The 18,491-nt window shown below is 36.0% G+C and overlaps 1 protein-coding gene across 1 annotated transcript in view; it reads left to right on the forward strand.

Moving 5' to 3' along the window:
- EXOC4 (exocyst complex component 4) overlaps positions 1-18,491 on the forward strand; it is a 736,987-nt gene that overhangs the window by 593,466 nt on the left and 125,030 nt on the right. The window contains exon 13 of the mRNA XM_058530219.1: positions 5,833-5,988. Within this exon, the coding sequence (XP_058386202.1) occupies positions 5,833-5,988 (156 nt within the window). The remainder of the gene's footprint in view (positions 1-5,832; positions 5,989-18,491) is intronic.

Raw genomic sequence — 18,491 nt, forward strand, 5'->3', positions numbered from 1 at the left:
GGGATTTATTCCAGGTATGCAGGGATAGTTTAACATTCGCAAATCAATCAACGTAATACACCACATTAATAAAATGAAGAACAAAAATCACATGATCATCTCAATAGATGCAGAGAAAGCATTTGACAAGATACAGCATCCATTTATGATAAAAACTCTGAATAAAATGGGTATAGAAGGAAAGTACCTCAACATAATAAAGACCATATATGAGAAACCCACAGCTAATATCATCCTCAATGGTGAAAAACTGAAAGCTATCCCTCTAAGAACAGGAACCAGACAAGGATGCCCACTGTCACCACTCCTATTTAACATAGTATTGGAAGTCCTAGCCAGAGCAATCAGGCAAGAGAAAGAAATAAAAGGGATCCAAATTGGAAAGGAAGAAGTGAAACTGTCACTATTTGCAGATGACATGATTTTATATATAGAAAACCCTAAAGAATCCACCAGAAAACTTTTAGAAGTAATAAACGAATATGGTAAAGTTGCAGGATACAAAATCAACATACAACAATCAGTTGCATTTCTGTACACTAACAACGAAGTAGCAGAAAGAAAAATTAAGAATACCATCCCATTTACAATTGCAACAAAAAGAATAAAATACCTAGGAATAAACTTAACCAAAGAGGTGAAAGATCTGTACACCGAAAACTATAAAACATTTCTGAAAGAAATTGAAGAAGACACAAAGAAATGGAAAGATAATCCGTGCTCTTGGATTGGAAGAATTAACATAGTTAAGATGTCCATGCTTCCTAAAGCCATCTATAGATTCAATGCAATCCCTATCAAAGTTCCAACAACATTTTTCACAGAAATAGAACAAAGAATCCTAAAATTTATATGGAACAACAAAAGACCCCGAATAGCTAAAGGAATCCTGAGAAAAAAGAACAAAGCTGGAGATATCACACTCCCTGATTTCAAAATATACTACAAAGCTATAGTAACCAAAACAGCATGGTACTGGCACAAAAACAGACACACAGATCAATGGAATAGAATCGAAAGCCCAGAAATAAACCCACACGTCTATGGACAGCTAATCTTTGACAAAAGAGCCAAGAACATACAATGGCGAAAAGAAAGTCTCTTCAACAAATGGTGTTGGGAAAACTGGATAGCCACATGCAAAAAAATGAAAGTAGACCCTTACCTTACACCATACACAAAAATTAACTCCAAATGGATTAAAGACTTGAATGTAAGACCTGAAACTATGAAAATTCTAGAAGAAAACATAGGCAGTACGCTCTTCGACATCGGTCTTAGCAACATCTTTTCAAACACCACATCTGACCGGGCAAGAGAAACAATAGAAAAAATAAACAAATGGGACTACATCAAACTAAAAAGCTTCTGCACAGCAAAGGAAACCATCAACAAAACGAAAAGACAACCTAACAATTGGGAGAAGATATTTGCAAACCATACATCTGATAAGGGCTTAATCTCCAAAATATATAAAGAACTCATGCATCTCAACAACAAAAAAACTACCAACCCAATTAAAAAATGGGCGAAAGACCTGAACAGACATTTCTCCAACGAAGATATACAGATGGCCAACAGACACATGAAAAGATGTTCAAAATCACTAACTATCAGGGAAATGCAAATCAAAACTACAATGAGATATCACCTCACGCCCGTCAGAATGGCTATAATTAACACGACAGGAAACAACATGTGTTGGAGAGGATGTGGAGAGAAGGGAACTCTCATACACTGCTGGTGGGAGTGCAAACTGGTCCAGCCACTATGGAAAACAGTATGGAGATTCCTCAAAAAGTCAAGGATAGAACTACCATATGATCCAGCTATTCCACTGTTGGGTATTTATCCAAAGAACTTGAAAACACCAATTTGCAAAGGTACATGCACCCCTGTGTTCATTGCAGCATTATTCACAATTGCCAAGACTTGGAAGCAACCTAAGTGCCCATCAAGGGACGAATGGATAAAGAAGCTGTGGTGTATATACACAATGGAATACTACTCAGCCATAAGAAACCATGAAATCCAGCCATTTGTGACAACATGGATGGACATTGAGGGTATAATGCAAAGTGAAATAAGTAAGAGGGAGAAGGTCAAATACCGTATGATTTCCTTCATTAAGTAGTAGATAATAACAACAATAAACAAACACATAGGGACAGAGATTGGATTGGTGGTTAGCAGAGGGGAAGGGGGGAGGGAGGAGGGTGAAAGGGATAATTCGGTACATGTGTGTGGTAGTGGGTTGTAATTAGTATTTTGGTGGTGAACATGATGTAATCTATGCAGAAATAGAAGTACAATGATGTACACCTGAAATTTTTACAATGTTATAAACCAATGTTACTGCAATAAACAAAAAATTAAAAAAAAAAAAGTACGGACAGAGGAAGAGAGCCATCAGTTTGGCTAAGGAAGAGGGTAGGGTAGTAGGAGTAGAGCCAGAAGAAGATGATGTTGTAGAAACCAAAGGAGTAATATTTCAAGAAGGGAATAACCAGAAGTATCAGATGCTTGAGAATAATCAAAGAGTGTGAAGAATAAAACATGCCCATGGGTTGGTGGAGCAGTTTCACAGGAATGGTGGTTCTAGAACCATGATTGCAGTTGACTTAAGACTGATTTTTAAATTCCAGTCAAAAGCATGAAGTGGATAGATTTAGGAAGCCCTTTTCCTACTCCTAACACATAGAAAGTCCAGATAAAAATATATAACGTTTAAAAATATTTTAAATATGTAGCCAAATTCAAAAGGAAAAAAGAGAATTCTCCAGATGCTTCAGATGAAGGAGAAACTAAAAGCCATAGGAACAAGCAAATGTTGAAGTTGAGTGTCTCACAGAGGTATCAGGACCACATATAGAGTTTTCTGAATCCATTCAAGCTGCTATAATAAAATACCACAGACTGAGTAGCTTATAAACAACAGAAATTTTTTGCTCACAGTTCTGGAGGCTAGAAATCCCAGATCATGGTGCTGGAAGGGTCAGGTGAAGACCCTCTTCCAGGTCACAGACTTCTCAATGTATTATTCCATGATGGAAGGGACTAGGGAAGTCTGTGGGGTCTCTTTTATAAGGGCACTAATCCCATTCATGAGGGCTTCACCCTCATGACCTAACCACTTCTCAAAGGCCCCACTTCCTAACACTATCACATTGGTGTTAGGTTTCCAACATGTGAATTTTGGGGGGACACAAACATTCAGATCCTAGCAGAGGTCAAGACCCAAATAGGGACTAACATTTTAACACCTCATGGCAAGGACCTTTGTCTGTGCAGAAATTATGCAAGGGGCTGTTCCATCCATGAATGGAACCAGGAAAACTCTGAGCTTGGAAATGAGCCACTCAACTTGAAGTAGAAAAAGGGCCCCTAAAAGAAATCAGAATCCCATGCATGTGACATGTGCAAGTGAGGACCTCAATTTGCACTACCCACGTAGGGATAGAAAGTTTTAAGCCAAAAAAATAACCTTTAAAACTTGTTTGGAATTAGTGAAACCCAAGGATCCGGAAGAGACTGAAGCAAACCACCTAAACGTGACATCTCCAAAATTCAGGACTAATGTGGGACTCCTGCAGAGGACAAGTCTCACCGAGGGAGAGCTTGCAGATCAAAAGAGCAAACCGCATGGGAAAACTCACCATCGTGAGAAAATAAGGAAAATGCAACAAACAGGACATTCAACATCGAAAGAACTACCAAAAAATATAGAGCCACATAAAAGGAACTTTAAAATTGCTGGTTTTAAAATATTCAGAGGTGAAGGAATAGAATCCATAATACAAGAACAGGACATTTTGGAGAGAGAAAGCCAGTAGATTTTTTAAAAAGCCAAATGAAAAATACAGTAACTGAAAAATTTTCAAAAAGCAATATATGGGTTAAATCATAGAGTAGACCCTAGAGAGGGATTTCATGAATTGAAAAAGTGAATGAGAAAGTGAAGTCACTGAGTGAAGGCCACTCATTTGATGATAGTGTCTGTGAAGGAGGGAGAGGAGCTTTATTAGAGAGAAATGCTGGATCAAAGAAGAGAGTCATTCATTCATTCATTCATTCATTTTTTAAAAAAGTAAATTAGGTTGGGAAATATATAGAGATACTAGAAATATAGGAAAAAGAGGGGATAATTGAGGGGAGAAACGATCCCCACGAGCCTAGGTAGAGGGATTATTGGAAGTGAATGAGGATGAAATAGATTTGAACATATTTCTGTGGGGGATAGAAGGTGGAATGGTTGCAAATATGTAATTAGGTCCCCTCCTTTCTCTGTCATATAGGAAGAATGTGGGGATAACCAATGAGGAGATAAAGAGCAAAGGTTTAAAAAGTAGCCATTGAAGGAAAGGGAAGGGAAGTTATTAGAGCCAGGTAAAAAGAATGCCAAAGAACATTGAGGGTTGATGTGGCATGGAATTTGAGATAGTACCATTCTGTAAGATCGCGCCCAGCACCCCAAGTATAAAAGTATAAAAATTAGATTGTAGGATTAATCCATAAATGTTGCAGAAAAGATTCAAGAAAATAACAGGGAAAAAAATGAAATAGAAGATACCAGTGAGAGTAATTTGAGAAATCCAAGGGAAGAAGGTTCATAGTCTAATTTTTGTATTGCTGACCACAGTTACTGTTAGAAAACTTTGCTTACAGTGAGTTAGAAGAATTCTAGAAATCAACTATGGTTCTCTTATTTATTCTAGCATATTTTCAAAGAACCAGGGTAGTATCCCTCCCTACAACATGAAACCATCTTACCTTGAGTCAGGTTGTCAAGAGTCAAAGTTTTAGGCTTCCACTTCTTTTGACTACTAACGTTAAATTGTCTCTTGGGGAAAGGAGCTTTTATCGTACATACATGCATACACACCACACATATGTTGTATATTTAGAAGTGCATAATGTCCCCCAGTATAACCCTTAACACCAAAATGAATCCCTGCCTGTGATGGAGGGGAAAACCTCCTGGAGTCTTGGTCAACTTCAGAGGATTAGCCAGCTAATTAACTCTCCCTTCATAAATAAAGGTCATTTCTATCACCAAGAGTTGCTGATGAGGATTTTTAGACCATTGAAATTAGTTATAGTGACAGAAATGTTTAACAGAAAGAGAAGCTTTTTAATTAAGTTGAAATTGAACGTTTAAGATGAATTTACAAGCACATTCTGGTAAGAGCAGTGTTAATAGCTAACCCATGGGCCCTGTTAAAGGACTTGAAGCCTGTCACTCTAGGTCACTAGTCAAAGCCCACTGGAGACAGCAATAATCAAAGACTTTTCCTGCCTGACATCAGGGGCAGAAGGTTTCTCTGTGATGATAGATTTGCTTTGAATAGAGGGGTGTCCATAGTTCAAAAAATACCTTCAAGTAGAACTAATTGGCAGTTTAAACAAAGAAGTCAGAGAACAACATTTTGCAACACTTCTGTCACCTTTCAGGTACCATTTATGTTGTCGTTTAATAGCATTCTTTTGTATGGTTACCCCACTTTTTATTTGTTCAGCATCTTTCTTGAAAGATCCCTCAAAAACCTACCATACACTTTTATTGATCCTATGGGATTAACTATGATAACGGGGATGAATTAGATTAACAGCTTTCATGATTACTCAACAATGAAGAAACTAGGAATGAAATCTAGAAATGATGTTTCCCAGTAATATGACCTATTAATGGATATCACTGCCTCCAGCTCAGATAACGGATTATGTTAAGAGAGATGGGTGTGATATCTTTGTTCTGCAGCAAAGGTAGATGAAAATACTAACTGGATACTAGGCGATGTGCTGAAGTGTCTCTTTTCTGTTGGTTGTGTTTAGGGGCATTGTCCAGTCGGAAGAAAAACTTGTCATCAGTGCATCTTGGGCAAAAGACGATGATATCAGCAGGCTCTTGAAATCTCTACCAAACTGGATTAATATGGCTCAACCCAAACAGCTAAGGCCAAAGCGAGAAGAGGAAGAAGATTTCATAAGGTAAAAGGTCTATTTCCTAAGTCGTACTAAACATAGGGAGGAAAAACATCTGTTTAGCTAATTCTTTCTTACATGAAATTTTGGCCAGTTCTAAATATCAAGCAGCAATTAACTGAACTTAGTAAAATCTGTTGTTATCCTGCTGCACCTCATTTCCCAGGCAAGTATGCCTTATGCTCAAAACTTGAGAAGGAAGGAATTAATGTGGATCGAATTTGGAGCATGGCTAAATTGAGTTCAAGTATCTTTTGATTTGTAGGTCATTTTCTCCTCTTAGGGGAAAAATATAGTTTATTCATTCATTTATTTAATTCAGCAAAGCTGTATTGACCTTATTATGAGCCATACCTTGGAAACATGACAGTTAATAAGATAAAGTTCCTGCCCACACAGAGTATGTTACAATTGTTCTTAGCATGTTCTTCAGTTCATCGAACTGTTAGAAATAGTACAATATATATGAACAAACATGGGAAGCACATTTGTATTTCCATAATGTCCAACTGATTGTTTCCTACTTGTTTTGACAAAGTAAGGTCTCTCTTTCAACTTTATCACTCAACATTTACCTTTCTATAATTTAAATGATTTACTTAGCCGTGACAATATGGCCTAATTTGGTCAAGTGACTCATTTTCACACGGCTGGTTTGCCACAGTAAAATATTTTCACCGCTGTCATTTTAGAGCTGTGTAAAGTAGGAAAAAAATGGAGGTAATACTTTGTCACATTAAAATTAGGTTTATCCTTACTGTCTTTTGGCTATCCAAGGGAATGAATACATAGTAAAAATAAAATAAAATAAAAGCACTTTAAAGAAGCAAAGACCAGAAGAAGAATAAAAGAAGTAATGGCCAATATTTTACTTTTAATTCATCATAGAACTGTGGACTCATCTCTTTCTCAGAATGTAGGTTACAACTGTAGATAAATAGGTCTTTACTGCTCACAAAGTTAACTGTATTCATACACTATAGGGCCATATTTTTACCAACATTTTATGAAAATTTGCTATTGTGCCATTTAAAACTTTCTCAAAATTATGAGACTCAAAAATTCACCTGTAATTTAACCTAAAATCTTCCTATTTATTCTCTTCATTATCTCAGAAAAACTTGTCAACTAGTTACATTGATATAAGAAAACTGTATATATAGTTTACTTTTTTAAAAAATAATAGACTTTGTTTTAGGGAGGAGCAGTTTTAGGTTTATAAAAAATATTGAGGGGCTGGCCCAGTGGCACAAGCAGTTAGGTGTGCGCACTCCGCTGTGGCAGCCCGGGGTCCGCCAGTTAGGATCCTGGGCGTGCACTGATGCGCTGCTTGGCAGGCCATGCTGTGGCGGAGTCCCATATAAAGTGGAGGAAGATGGGCACGGATGTTGGCCCAGGGCCAGTCTTCTTCAGCAAAAAAGGAGGAGGATTGGCAGATGTTAGCACAAGGCTGATCTCCTCACCAAAAAAAAAAAATATTGAGGGAAAAGTACAGAGTTCCCATATATCTGCTCCCCCACTCCCACAATTCCCTCTATTTTTAACATCTTGTATTAATGTGGTAGCTTTGTTAAAATTGGTGAGCTAATAATGATATTATTATTAACTAAAGTCTATAGTTTACATTATGGTTCACTCTCTGTGTTGTACATTCTATGGGTTTTGACAAATATACAATGAATGTATACACCATTACAGTATCATTCAGAATAATAGTTTCACTGCCCTAAAAATCCTCTGTGCTCCTCCTATTCATCCCTGTCTTCCTCTCACTGAACCCCTGGAAACCACTGATTTTTTTTTACTGTCTTCATAGTTTTACCTTTTCCAGAATGTCATGTAGTTGAAATCACATAGTATGTAGCCTTTTCAGATTGGCTTCTTTTGCTTAGGAATAGGCACTTAAGTTTCCTCCATGTCTTTGTGTGGCTTGATAGCTCTTTTTTTTTTTTTTTAATCTCTGAATAATATTCCATTGTGTTGGTGTACCACAGTTTGTTTATCCTTTCACCTCTTGAAGGACATCTTGGTTGCTTCCAAGTTTTAGCAATTATAAATAAAGCTGCTATAAATGTTCAAGTGCAGGTTTTTGTGTAGATGTAAGTTTTCAACTCATTTGAGTAAATACCAAGGAATGCGATTGCTAGATCATATGGTAAGCGTATGTTTAGTTTTGTAAGAAATTGCCAAACTGTCTTCCAAGATGGCTGTGCCATTTTGCATTCCCACCAGCAATAAAGGAGAGTTTCTGTTGCTCCACATCCTCACTAGCATTTGGTGTTGTCAGTGTTTTGGATTTGACACATTCTTATAGGTGTGTAGTGATATCTCATTGTTTTAATTTGTATTTCCCTAATGACATAGGATGTTGAGCATCTTTTCATGTGCTTATTTGATATCTCTATCTATATTTTTGGTGAAATATCTGTTCAGATCTTTTGCCCATTTTTTAATTGTGTTGTATGTTTTCTTATTGCTGAGTTTTAACAATATCTTTTGTGTACTTTGGATACAGTCCTTTATCTGATACGTGTTTTCGTAAGATTTTCTCCCAGTCTGTGCCTTGTCCTTTCATCCTCTTCACAGTGTCTTTTGTAGAGCAGACGTTTTTAATTTTAATGAAGTCTAATTTTAATAAAGTTTAATGAACCAATTTTTTTTTCTTTTATGGATCATGCTTTTCTGCCTTCTGGTTTTAATTCTTTTGTATGATTCCACTTTTTCTCTTCTCTTAGCGTATAAATTGTACTTCTTTTTTTTTTTTTTACTTTTTTTTAGTGATTGCCCTAGAGTTTGCAGTATACGTTCATAACTAATGCAAGTCTACTTTCAAATAACACTATACAACTACACGGGTTGTGCAAGTACCTTGTAACAAAGTATTCCTGATTCCTCCCTCCCATCCTTATAACATTGCTATCATTCATTTCATTTATCCATAAGCTATAATCTCTGCGTATAATGTTGCTATTTTGAACAAAGTGTTATTTGTTAGATCAAATAAGAATAAGAGAAATAAAAGGTTTTATTTTCCTTCGTTAATTCCTTCTTGAATGCTCTTCCTTTCTTAATGTTGCTCCAAGTTTCTGACCTATATCATTTTCTTTCTCCCTAAACAACAACTTTTAACATTGCTTGTAAGACAGGTCTATTCATGACAACTTCCCTCAATTTTTGTTTGTTGGAGAAAGTCTTTATTTTTCCTTCACTTTTGAAGAATAATTTCACAGAGTACAGAATTCTAGGTTGGTGATTCTTTTCTTTTAACACTTTAAACATTTGACTCCACTATTCTTGCTTCCATAGTTTTTGAAGAGAAGTCCAATGTAATTCTTATCTGTATTCTTCTATAGATAAGGTAATTTTTTCCTCTGGCTTCTTTCAAGATTTTTTCCTTTGTTTTTGATTGTGTGCTGTTTGAACATTATATGCCTAGGCATAGGGTTTTTTTGGTGTTTTTCATGCTTAGTATTCTCTGAGCTTCCTGGATCTGTGGTTTGATGTCTGTCATTGGTTTGGGGAAATTCTCAGTCGTTATTGCTTCACATATTTCTTCTGTTCTTTGTTCTCTTCCTTCTCCTTCTGGTATTCTCATTACACTTATGTTACACCTTTTGTAATTGTTCTATAGTTTTTGGGTGTTCTATTCTGTCTTTTCATTCTTTTTGTCTTTGGATTTCAATTTTGGACATTTCTATTGACATTTCTTCAAGCTCAGTGATGCTTTCCTTGGTTATGCCCAGTCTATTGATAAGCCCATTAAAGGCGGTCTTCATTTCTGTTATAGTGTTTTTGATTTTTAGCATTTCCTCATGATTCTTTCTTAGAGTTTCCATTTCTCTGCTTACATTACCTACAGTTTACTTTTCATTGAAAATATATGTATATATACAACTCTTTAATAAAGTATTATATATATTTACAGAGAAGTGGATATATCAAAGGCACAGCTTGGTAAATTTTTACACTTTTCACTTGTGTAATCAGTACCCAGATCAAGAAACAAAACAGTAGCAACAAGAACCAGAACATAGCAAAAAGGAGCCTTCGTATGCTTCCTTCCAATCACTACTTGCCTCTCCAAAAGTTACCCTTATCTGACTTCTAGGGACATAGATTAGCTTAATTTGTCTTTGGATTCTCTATAAGTGAAATCATGCAGTCATCTTTTCTTTTATGACTAGCTTCATTTGTTCCACATTTTGTTGGTGAGATTCATTCATATTGTTGTGTATAAGTTCTCATTACTCTATAATCTGTATCATATTCCATTGTATGAAGACACCACAGTTTTTTTTTATATTTTAGTATGTGTGTCTATGTTTGTTTATGTGTGTGTATATATATATATGTATGCACATATATTCATTCATTCTATTGCTGATGGGCACCTGGGTAATTTCTAGTTTGGAACTATTTCAAAGAGTGCTGCTATGAATATTCTACTATATCTGATAACCATATGTATATGTTTCTATTGGTTATATTCTAGGAGTAGAATTGCTGCGTCATAGGATATGCATATATTCAGTTTTAGTACACACTGCCAAATAGTTTTCAAAAGGAGTAGTAAGAATTTACACTCTCATAGCAGTGTATAAGAGTTCTAGTTGCTCCATGTCTCATCAACTCTTGATATTTTTTCATCTTTTTAATCTTACCCTTCTAGTAGGATTGTAGAGGTATCTTATTGTGGTTTAATAAGTATTTCTCTCACGACTAATGAAGTTGAGCACCTTTTAATGTATTTTTATGTATTTATTGGCCATTTGAATATTTTTTCATAACATATTTGTTCAAATCTATTTTTAATTTAGTTGTCTGTCTTTTCCTTACTGATTTGTAGGAATTCTTTATATACCTGATGGTAACTCCTTTGTTATAGATCTATTGATTGATTGATAATATCATCTTCTTCTACTCTATAGGTTGCCTTTTTACTCTCTTACTGGGGTCTTTGAGTAAACAGAGTATTTAAATTTTAATAAGTCCAATTTATTGTTTTTTATGGATGGGACATTTTGTATCCTATTTAGAAATTCTGGCTTATACCAAAGTCACATAGATGTTTTTCTCTAAAACCTTTATTGTGATGAATATATTTTTCCCCAGCATCTGAAATAAATTATAAAATCTTAAATTTTTATTTCCTATCCATGTTTTCTATACTTCCTCTTAATTTAGATCATGTTGTTATGACAGTAGTAGCATAGAGTAGCCTCATGAGTTTTTTCTATCAAGAGAGGTAAAGAATAATTGAGACATCAATTAATTAGAGCCCCAACTATTAATAATCAAATTGACCTTAAGACAGGTCAGGCCACAAGAATCTGTTTTTTCTCAGTATTACCATCATATTTTCCTGCTTCCAGATCTTTAAGAGGTCTCGGTAAGCATATTCCTACTCCTCTTTAAGTGTACTCCTTTAATCATATCTATAACCTTAATAGTTGTATTAGAAACAACTTCTGGAGGATACATTATTTTTTCCCCTACTTTTCAGGTTACTTTAAATGAATGTAAGTCTTTTTTCTTACGTTCCTCAGCTTATTATGTAACTCCTTAATTGTATTTTATGCTTGCAAAGAGATTTTCAATTAGTCTTATTAATTATCTTCAATATCTTAGAGTTGAAAGAAAGAGTTTCTAGCCGTATTCCAGAAAAGAGAATGCTGATCCAAAGAGATGAACCTCTGTATACCACCTCATGCTTCCAATTTAGAAGAGCTAGAATTAAGGTTCTGGCTTTCTTTACTCTTGTTTTGCTCACTGAATTATATCGCCTTCTATCTTAAATTTGAAGGCAAAAGAAATTATACATAGATTTTTAAATTTTTTTGTGAGTTATATATAAAGTGAAGTATAATCTTAGGTGTATAACTCAGTGAAGTATTATATGTGATTATACCCATGTAACTGCTTCCCAGATCAAAATGTAGAACTTTTCTAGCACTCAGAAGCCCTGTCCTCAAGGTAACCACTGTTCTGACTTTTATCACCACAGTTTAGTTTTCCCTGTCCTCAAATTTTATATAAATTTAATCATAGTGTCTGGTTGCTTTTGCTGAACATTATGCTTAAGAGATTTGTCCATATTTTTGGATGTAGACAGGGTTTGAAAACAAATTAGATTTGATTTAACAGAAAAAAAATAATTTTTCGGTCTGTTTTGTTCTGTATGTGATTCTTTCCTCTTAATCTGTCATGTTCTCTATCCTGATTAGAAGTTGAAAGCCACAGCAAGTAGGAGAGAACACTCTTCATTGATATTCCAATGTGGTAGAGTTGACCGAGAGCCTTGATATAGCACATTAGAGTACCATAGAGCATGGCATAAGCCAAAAAGACTGAAAAGTCACACTCTCCTCCTATAATTAGTTTTTAAAGCTTGGAGGGCTATTTGGCTCACAGATGAATATAGAATCCAGTGCCCTTTGCCTTGAATAAAGGTTATAGTCCCTTCATTACTGAACGAGGCCCTTTCCTATCCTTGTTTTTTAACTAAAAAATAAAATGTATTATTTCCAGGCTTAACTCTGAATAGAGAAAAAGAATAGGTCAAGCCAGAGCTTTAATAGAAAAAAGAAAAATAGCAAATATCCTTTCGTTCCCAAAGAAGTTGAAAGCAGGCTTTCTAGCCCATTGTCTTTGCACCTGTCATATATATGTATATATTCATCCTTTTGAGATCAGTGAATATCCACTGATAAAAGCTGTCCTGCTTTCTGGAGGCATAATGAACAGAAGGAGTAAGTTGTTGGGAGAAGTAAAGGGGGTGGGGAGGGGTTGTCCAGGAGTTGAGAAGGCCGTATGTATTAGAAAGACTGTACCCCCAAATCTGTTACCCCCATTTCACTCAATGCACCAGAATTCAGAGAATAGGAATCATTTCTCTAGAACCAGGTTTGAAAATCTTTAAGTGGATAAATGTGATTGGTGGGACCAGGACCAGAGTTTTCAGGTGATAAAAGTCTAAGAATCTATAAAACCCACAAATTAGTCTTCAACTCTAGCAGGCAGAAAGATGAATGATAAAGAATTAAGTTTCTGGAAAGATTATGTAATCTATTTCAGCAATCACAACAATCAGAGTTGACAGTGCTGGGTCTGTACAGCAACATTATGAGCTTTCAAGTACTATTGTTCAACAGTTGAGGAAACTGAGGTGCAGAAAGGTTAAGTAACTTCCCCAAATTCACAGAGCCACTAAGTGACAGAGCTAGAATTTGAGCCCAGGTAGTCTGGCTCCCAGAGCTACCATACTGTGATCAACCAGCCTAAAAATGGATCAGGGCTTTGTATTTTGGGACACTTGAGTTATTCCTTCGTTTTCATTGATCATCATAATCTTGACTGATATTCTAATCGTTTTATGCTAATGTCACAAACATTTATCATATAGGTGTTTTTACTCTAGATTTTGTTCCTTATTATTGATATTCATTGTATTATATTTAATGTATAATATCGTTGTAGATTCTTTCCCTTTCAATAACAGGTTGTTAACAAAACATCCAGCTATATTGGCAGGGACAATATATTGAAACCAGGAATGTAGGTACTTTAAAACTGATTGTCTTATCTTTCATCTGAGTTTGTCTAATCAAAGAAAAGAAAAAAGAAGAATAACCATTGTTGTAAAAAGAAAGAAGACACAAAGGGGATGAAAATATTAAAATAATATAAAACAAATTACTTAGATTTCAGATAATGCATGATGCAATACTGAGTGGGAAAGAGATATTAAAGGACTTTTTTAGCTATTTTAGTTATTGAGTTGTTTACAAGATAACTTTTTAATTTTGTCTGGCAAATCAAATGAGTGATATGTTTATTAAAGACTTTATTAAGACTTTTGTTGTTTTATGAAATTGTGAACTCAATGTGATTAAAGACCAGCAAAATATTATTTTCAAAGAGCAAGGTGATTCCTAAGATTTTGGCATGAGTTCTATATTAAATGTTTAATGAAAAAAAGAGTCAGAATAAAAGCAGAAAGCAGGTTTGCATTTTACCTTCCATGAAACCCTAATAGTACATCATAGGTCCTCAATCAATGTTGAATGAATGAAACTGAATAAAAAATTGGAAGGATCAGCCACTCTTCAAATAAAAAGAATAAAATGTAAAGAATGATGAGCCAAAAGCTGTAATTGGAAGAAATTACAGTGGCCTCCCTAAAAGTTATGTGTGTAGTAACTTGTTCCTTCTAGAAGCTCGCAGGCCTGAGTCCTAGTCCTCAGCACTGCCATTGACTAGTCTGTTTTATTTTGTTTTGTTTTTGCCTTTGGTGGGTCTTTACATCTCTTCAGTTTCTGCATCCAGCTCAGATTAGACATTTAAGAGAAACAGAAATCTACTAGGCCTAGGAATGTATTCAGATGTGGACATAGAATGGATAAAGTAGAGCATAAATAATTTTCATAAAAATTTCACTTGGAAATTTAAAAAATTCTCAAAATAATATAAGTAATAGCTGTTAAAAGGTTCCAGATAACTACAGCTGTTAGAGAATCTTTAGATAAATTTGAAGGAGCGAGTAAAAGACCTGATGCAGGAAATAGATTTTAGCTAGCTTGAACAAAACGTTCGTTAGAATGGAGACGTTTATTTCCCTATCTCTGCATGCTTAATATGACTTTAAATATATAATTATACAAGGAAAGATGAATCAGAAAACATGAATATATTAAATAAGTACAAGAGTAGAAAATGCTTTCCTGAAATGTTATTTTCCCCCTCAATTAAATAAGATGAAGGTCATAGATGGATGTAGGACACTGCCAAGCAAGACTGGATGCGAAGCAGACTTAAATCTCAAAATTAAACAAAAAAGACAGGTAATTAACTGGAGTCTCAGCTACAAACATACCAATTAATGTTCAAGATGATTGAATTAGGCACTTTGTTATTATATCAAAATGATATGACTCTTGTTAGCATAAGATTGGCAGTAAGTGAAAAGAAAAAAATTCCTAAATCTCCTCTATACATTGCACAAATGCTAGTCTATTTAGACAGTTATTTGAGAATTACAGTTCTCTGTTACTATCATAAAAAAGTTGTTAATATAGTGTTTTCTACATTTTATTTTTTTAATTTCAGATCATGGAATTATTTAATTTTTTTCATTTAGCTGTACATTTAATACCATTCCTCTTTATCTCATTTGGAATCTTAATTTAAAAAGTCTTAATTCCTCTAATTTAGTCCCTCTCAGCCCTTCAGAAAGGGAGGCTGAGAATGATGGCCTGTGCCATAGTGGTGGCAGGTAGGATACTTGTTATCTAGCCTGGGTAGCAGCAGGAAGAGGTGTTCCTAAGACAGGGGCAAGCAGTGCGACAGTCCAAAGTCACAGCTGAAGAGGCCTGTGCCTGCTGTCATCTTTCTCCAGTCTGTCTCTACTAATGGCTGCTCTCTGCTGCAGGCTTAAATTCCCTGCCAAATGATGAAGGACCACTTGCCCTCTCACCCAATCTTTCTTCCCCTATTGAGCTTCTTCAGGTTCCCAATCCACCACGCTCTTTCCTACCTCTGTCTTTGCCGTGCCCATTCTCCTTCTTGGAATGCCCTCTGCTCGTTCCACCCCTGCCTCCTGTACCTGCCCAGTTCAGCTTTCAAGATACAGCTCAGACATCAACTCTTCCAGCTTCTCCTCCCTGAAACCCTCTCCCCTTCTGCACCCTACCCTGCTTCCCTCCTAGGTTAGGAGCTCACATCTGGGAGGAAGTCAGACAAATAAGCAGTTTATAGTGTGGTGAGTGCTACTGCTAGAGGGAAAGATATGTGTAAATATATAAAAAAGAGACCAGGGGCCGGCCTGGTGGCTTAGTGGTTAAGTTTGTGCGCTCCACTTCAGCGGCCCGGGGTTCACAGGTTCGGATTCCAGGCGCGGACCTATACACCACTCATCAAGCCATGCTGTGGCAGCATCCCACATACAACATAGAGGAAGATTGGCACAGATGTTAGCTCAGGGCCAATCTTCCTCACCAAAAAAAAAAGAAAGAGAGACCAATAGAAAAACTAAAAATAAGAATATAACTACATTAGGAAGGAGAAATGGGTATAACTGGGGATGGGAAGAGGGGACATATGTAAGCTAATTCCTCACCCATCCATCGCGCAGGACGTCACAATAAAATGTCGACAATTAATACATCAACAAGTAGCAGTTTCCACAGATTATGTAGAGACGTGGATATAACCCTGGAAGAATTAGAAACAGAAATAGTTTTTTTTTTAAAGTTATAGGTGCTTCTTTCTGGGGCACAAGTCTAAAGATGCGGAGGGGTAGGACAGGGAATCACTGCTCATCATTATAGGTGGTTGAACCATAGGTAATTATTATTACTTAGGTTTTAAATTTTTATTTGCTTAAAAAAAATTTCCACACATCCTCAAACTCTGTTACTGTTCACTGCCAGTTCAATAATTCTCCACAAATACATTGTGATTCTAACATTATGTTATCCCTGAAAAAAAGTCTTAAATCTTAAGCCATCTTCACTTTTCTGCCAATTTTATGCAAAGCATTTACTCTTCTCTATAGTATTTTACTTTGCCCCAGAGGTTCCCATCTCTTTCTTTATGTTCCTCCTAAGACCTCCATCTCCCCACCTATTCCTCAATCCTTCCCCTCTCTCTGTTCCAAAAGAACTACCTTGAAGACATGACACATAGTTGCTTAGTTTTGGAATCATTGCCTTTGTTTTGAGATCAATTGTTTAGTGTCTCTCCTCTGAACAGATTTAGATTCTTCGAAAGGAAATTGTGTGACAATTTGAGAAATAATCAGAATGGTCAACAAGCTGGAGTACTCAGACGAGGAAGTTCAATGCTACATGAATTTTGACATTTAAATAAGTAATCATTCTCGGTAGTTGAAAAACTAAAGTATATGTTCAACTTCTAAGTAATTATTGGTTATTTTAATCCTATATATTGATAATCTATTTTGAAGCTTAAGAGGTGTTCTTTATAGAAAACTATTGCTATTTGTATAAATGCATAACTTATAGTGGCTTCTGGCAGAAAGCTCCTGGCTCCTGGCTCCTGGCTCCTTCCTGCATACCTCTGGAAGTCCCAGCTCCTATGGAAAAACACTTGTACCTTATTATTTATATCCAGTGTTGCTTGACAACATCCTACAAAGAAAAGTTAGTAGCCAGGCTTATTTGAGTGGCTTGGCTAAAGAAAGATGCATTCATGCTCCAAGCTAACAGAGCGTTTCAATGCAACTTGATTCCAAGTTGAGTCTATATCAGAACCCTGAGCAGGTGCCATCAGCCTGAAAATAATGTGCTGTTTCACAATTAGCTCTTTGCCTGTCATTACCTAGTATCAGTTTTCATGGCATTTTTCACTGTCTTTACCCACTGATACATCAGTGTACTCACCTACTTGGTACCAAAAAAGGGGGTACAGAATGTAGAGAAAGCCCTGAGGCTCAGCCTTGGGTTCCTGCCCCAACTGCCCCTCATTCTCTGTGTGTTTTTAGCCAGGTCCCTTCACTCCTCTGTACCTCTATCCCTCATCTGTAAATGACAACCTTTGATTCTAGAACTTAGAGGCTGGTTTTTTAGTGTGTGTGTGTATGCATGTGTGTGTTTTGACTAGTATATTAGGTCATGTTTAATGTCCAGTAAAATTGTGTTTTTATGTTGTGTATTTACACTTTAGATTGGAGCCCTTTGTATAATCAGTATTCTTAGTACATTCTATCCATTTTGTAGAATTTTGAATATAATTTTACTGTTTTTTAGCTACTAGCTTTAGTATGCTTAGTTCTATTTCTAGTATGTTTACATTTATGGGTATTTTTTTTTCCTGGCTTGCAGAGACCCATTTTCTTGCTGTGTCCTCACATGTCAGAGAGAGAAAGAGAGATGTCTCTCATGTCTCTTCTTATAAGGGTACTAATCTCATCATGAGGGCTCCACTTTCGTGACCTAATTACCTCCAAAGATCGCATCTCTAGATACCATCACTTTGAGATTTAGGGCCTCAACATATGAGTGGCGGGGTGGGAGGGAATACGTTTCAGTCCATAGCAGGGTGCAAATACTTGGCTTTCTACCTAAAATCTGAGCTGTAATTTTACATTAGCAGTTGGAAATTAGTCGGAAATAAAAAAGCTAACTGTTTAATGTATAGAATATATTGTTAGTAATATGGGCGGAACAACAAAAATTATGCCACTCAAGGAGAAAAATGGCAGCTTAAATTAAAACTATACTTATAGAGAAAGTTTAAAGAATTTCTTGTCATATGACTTATGCAGTTCTGAGTCAAATAGGAACAGGTTTTTTGTTTTGTTTTTTTGGTTACATAATGATTCTCCCACAATATATTTGGACTTATTTCACAGTCACTTATGTTGACTTGGGATTAAAGTCTTGGCCCCTACTCTTGGCTGATCTAAATAGCTCTTTGAAGACCTTGGGCATTAGCTCCTGCCATGGTAAGGCGACTCTTCACCATCAATAGTGGAAACCATGCACCAACCC

The sequence above is a fragment of the Diceros bicornis genome, chromosome 3 (genome assembly GCF_020826845.1).
Source record: "Diceros bicornis minor isolate mBicDic1 chromosome 3, mDicBic1.mat.cur, whole genome shotgun sequence".
Lineage (NCBI taxonomy): Eukaryota > Metazoa > Chordata > Mammalia > Perissodactyla > Rhinocerotidae > Diceros > Diceros bicornis.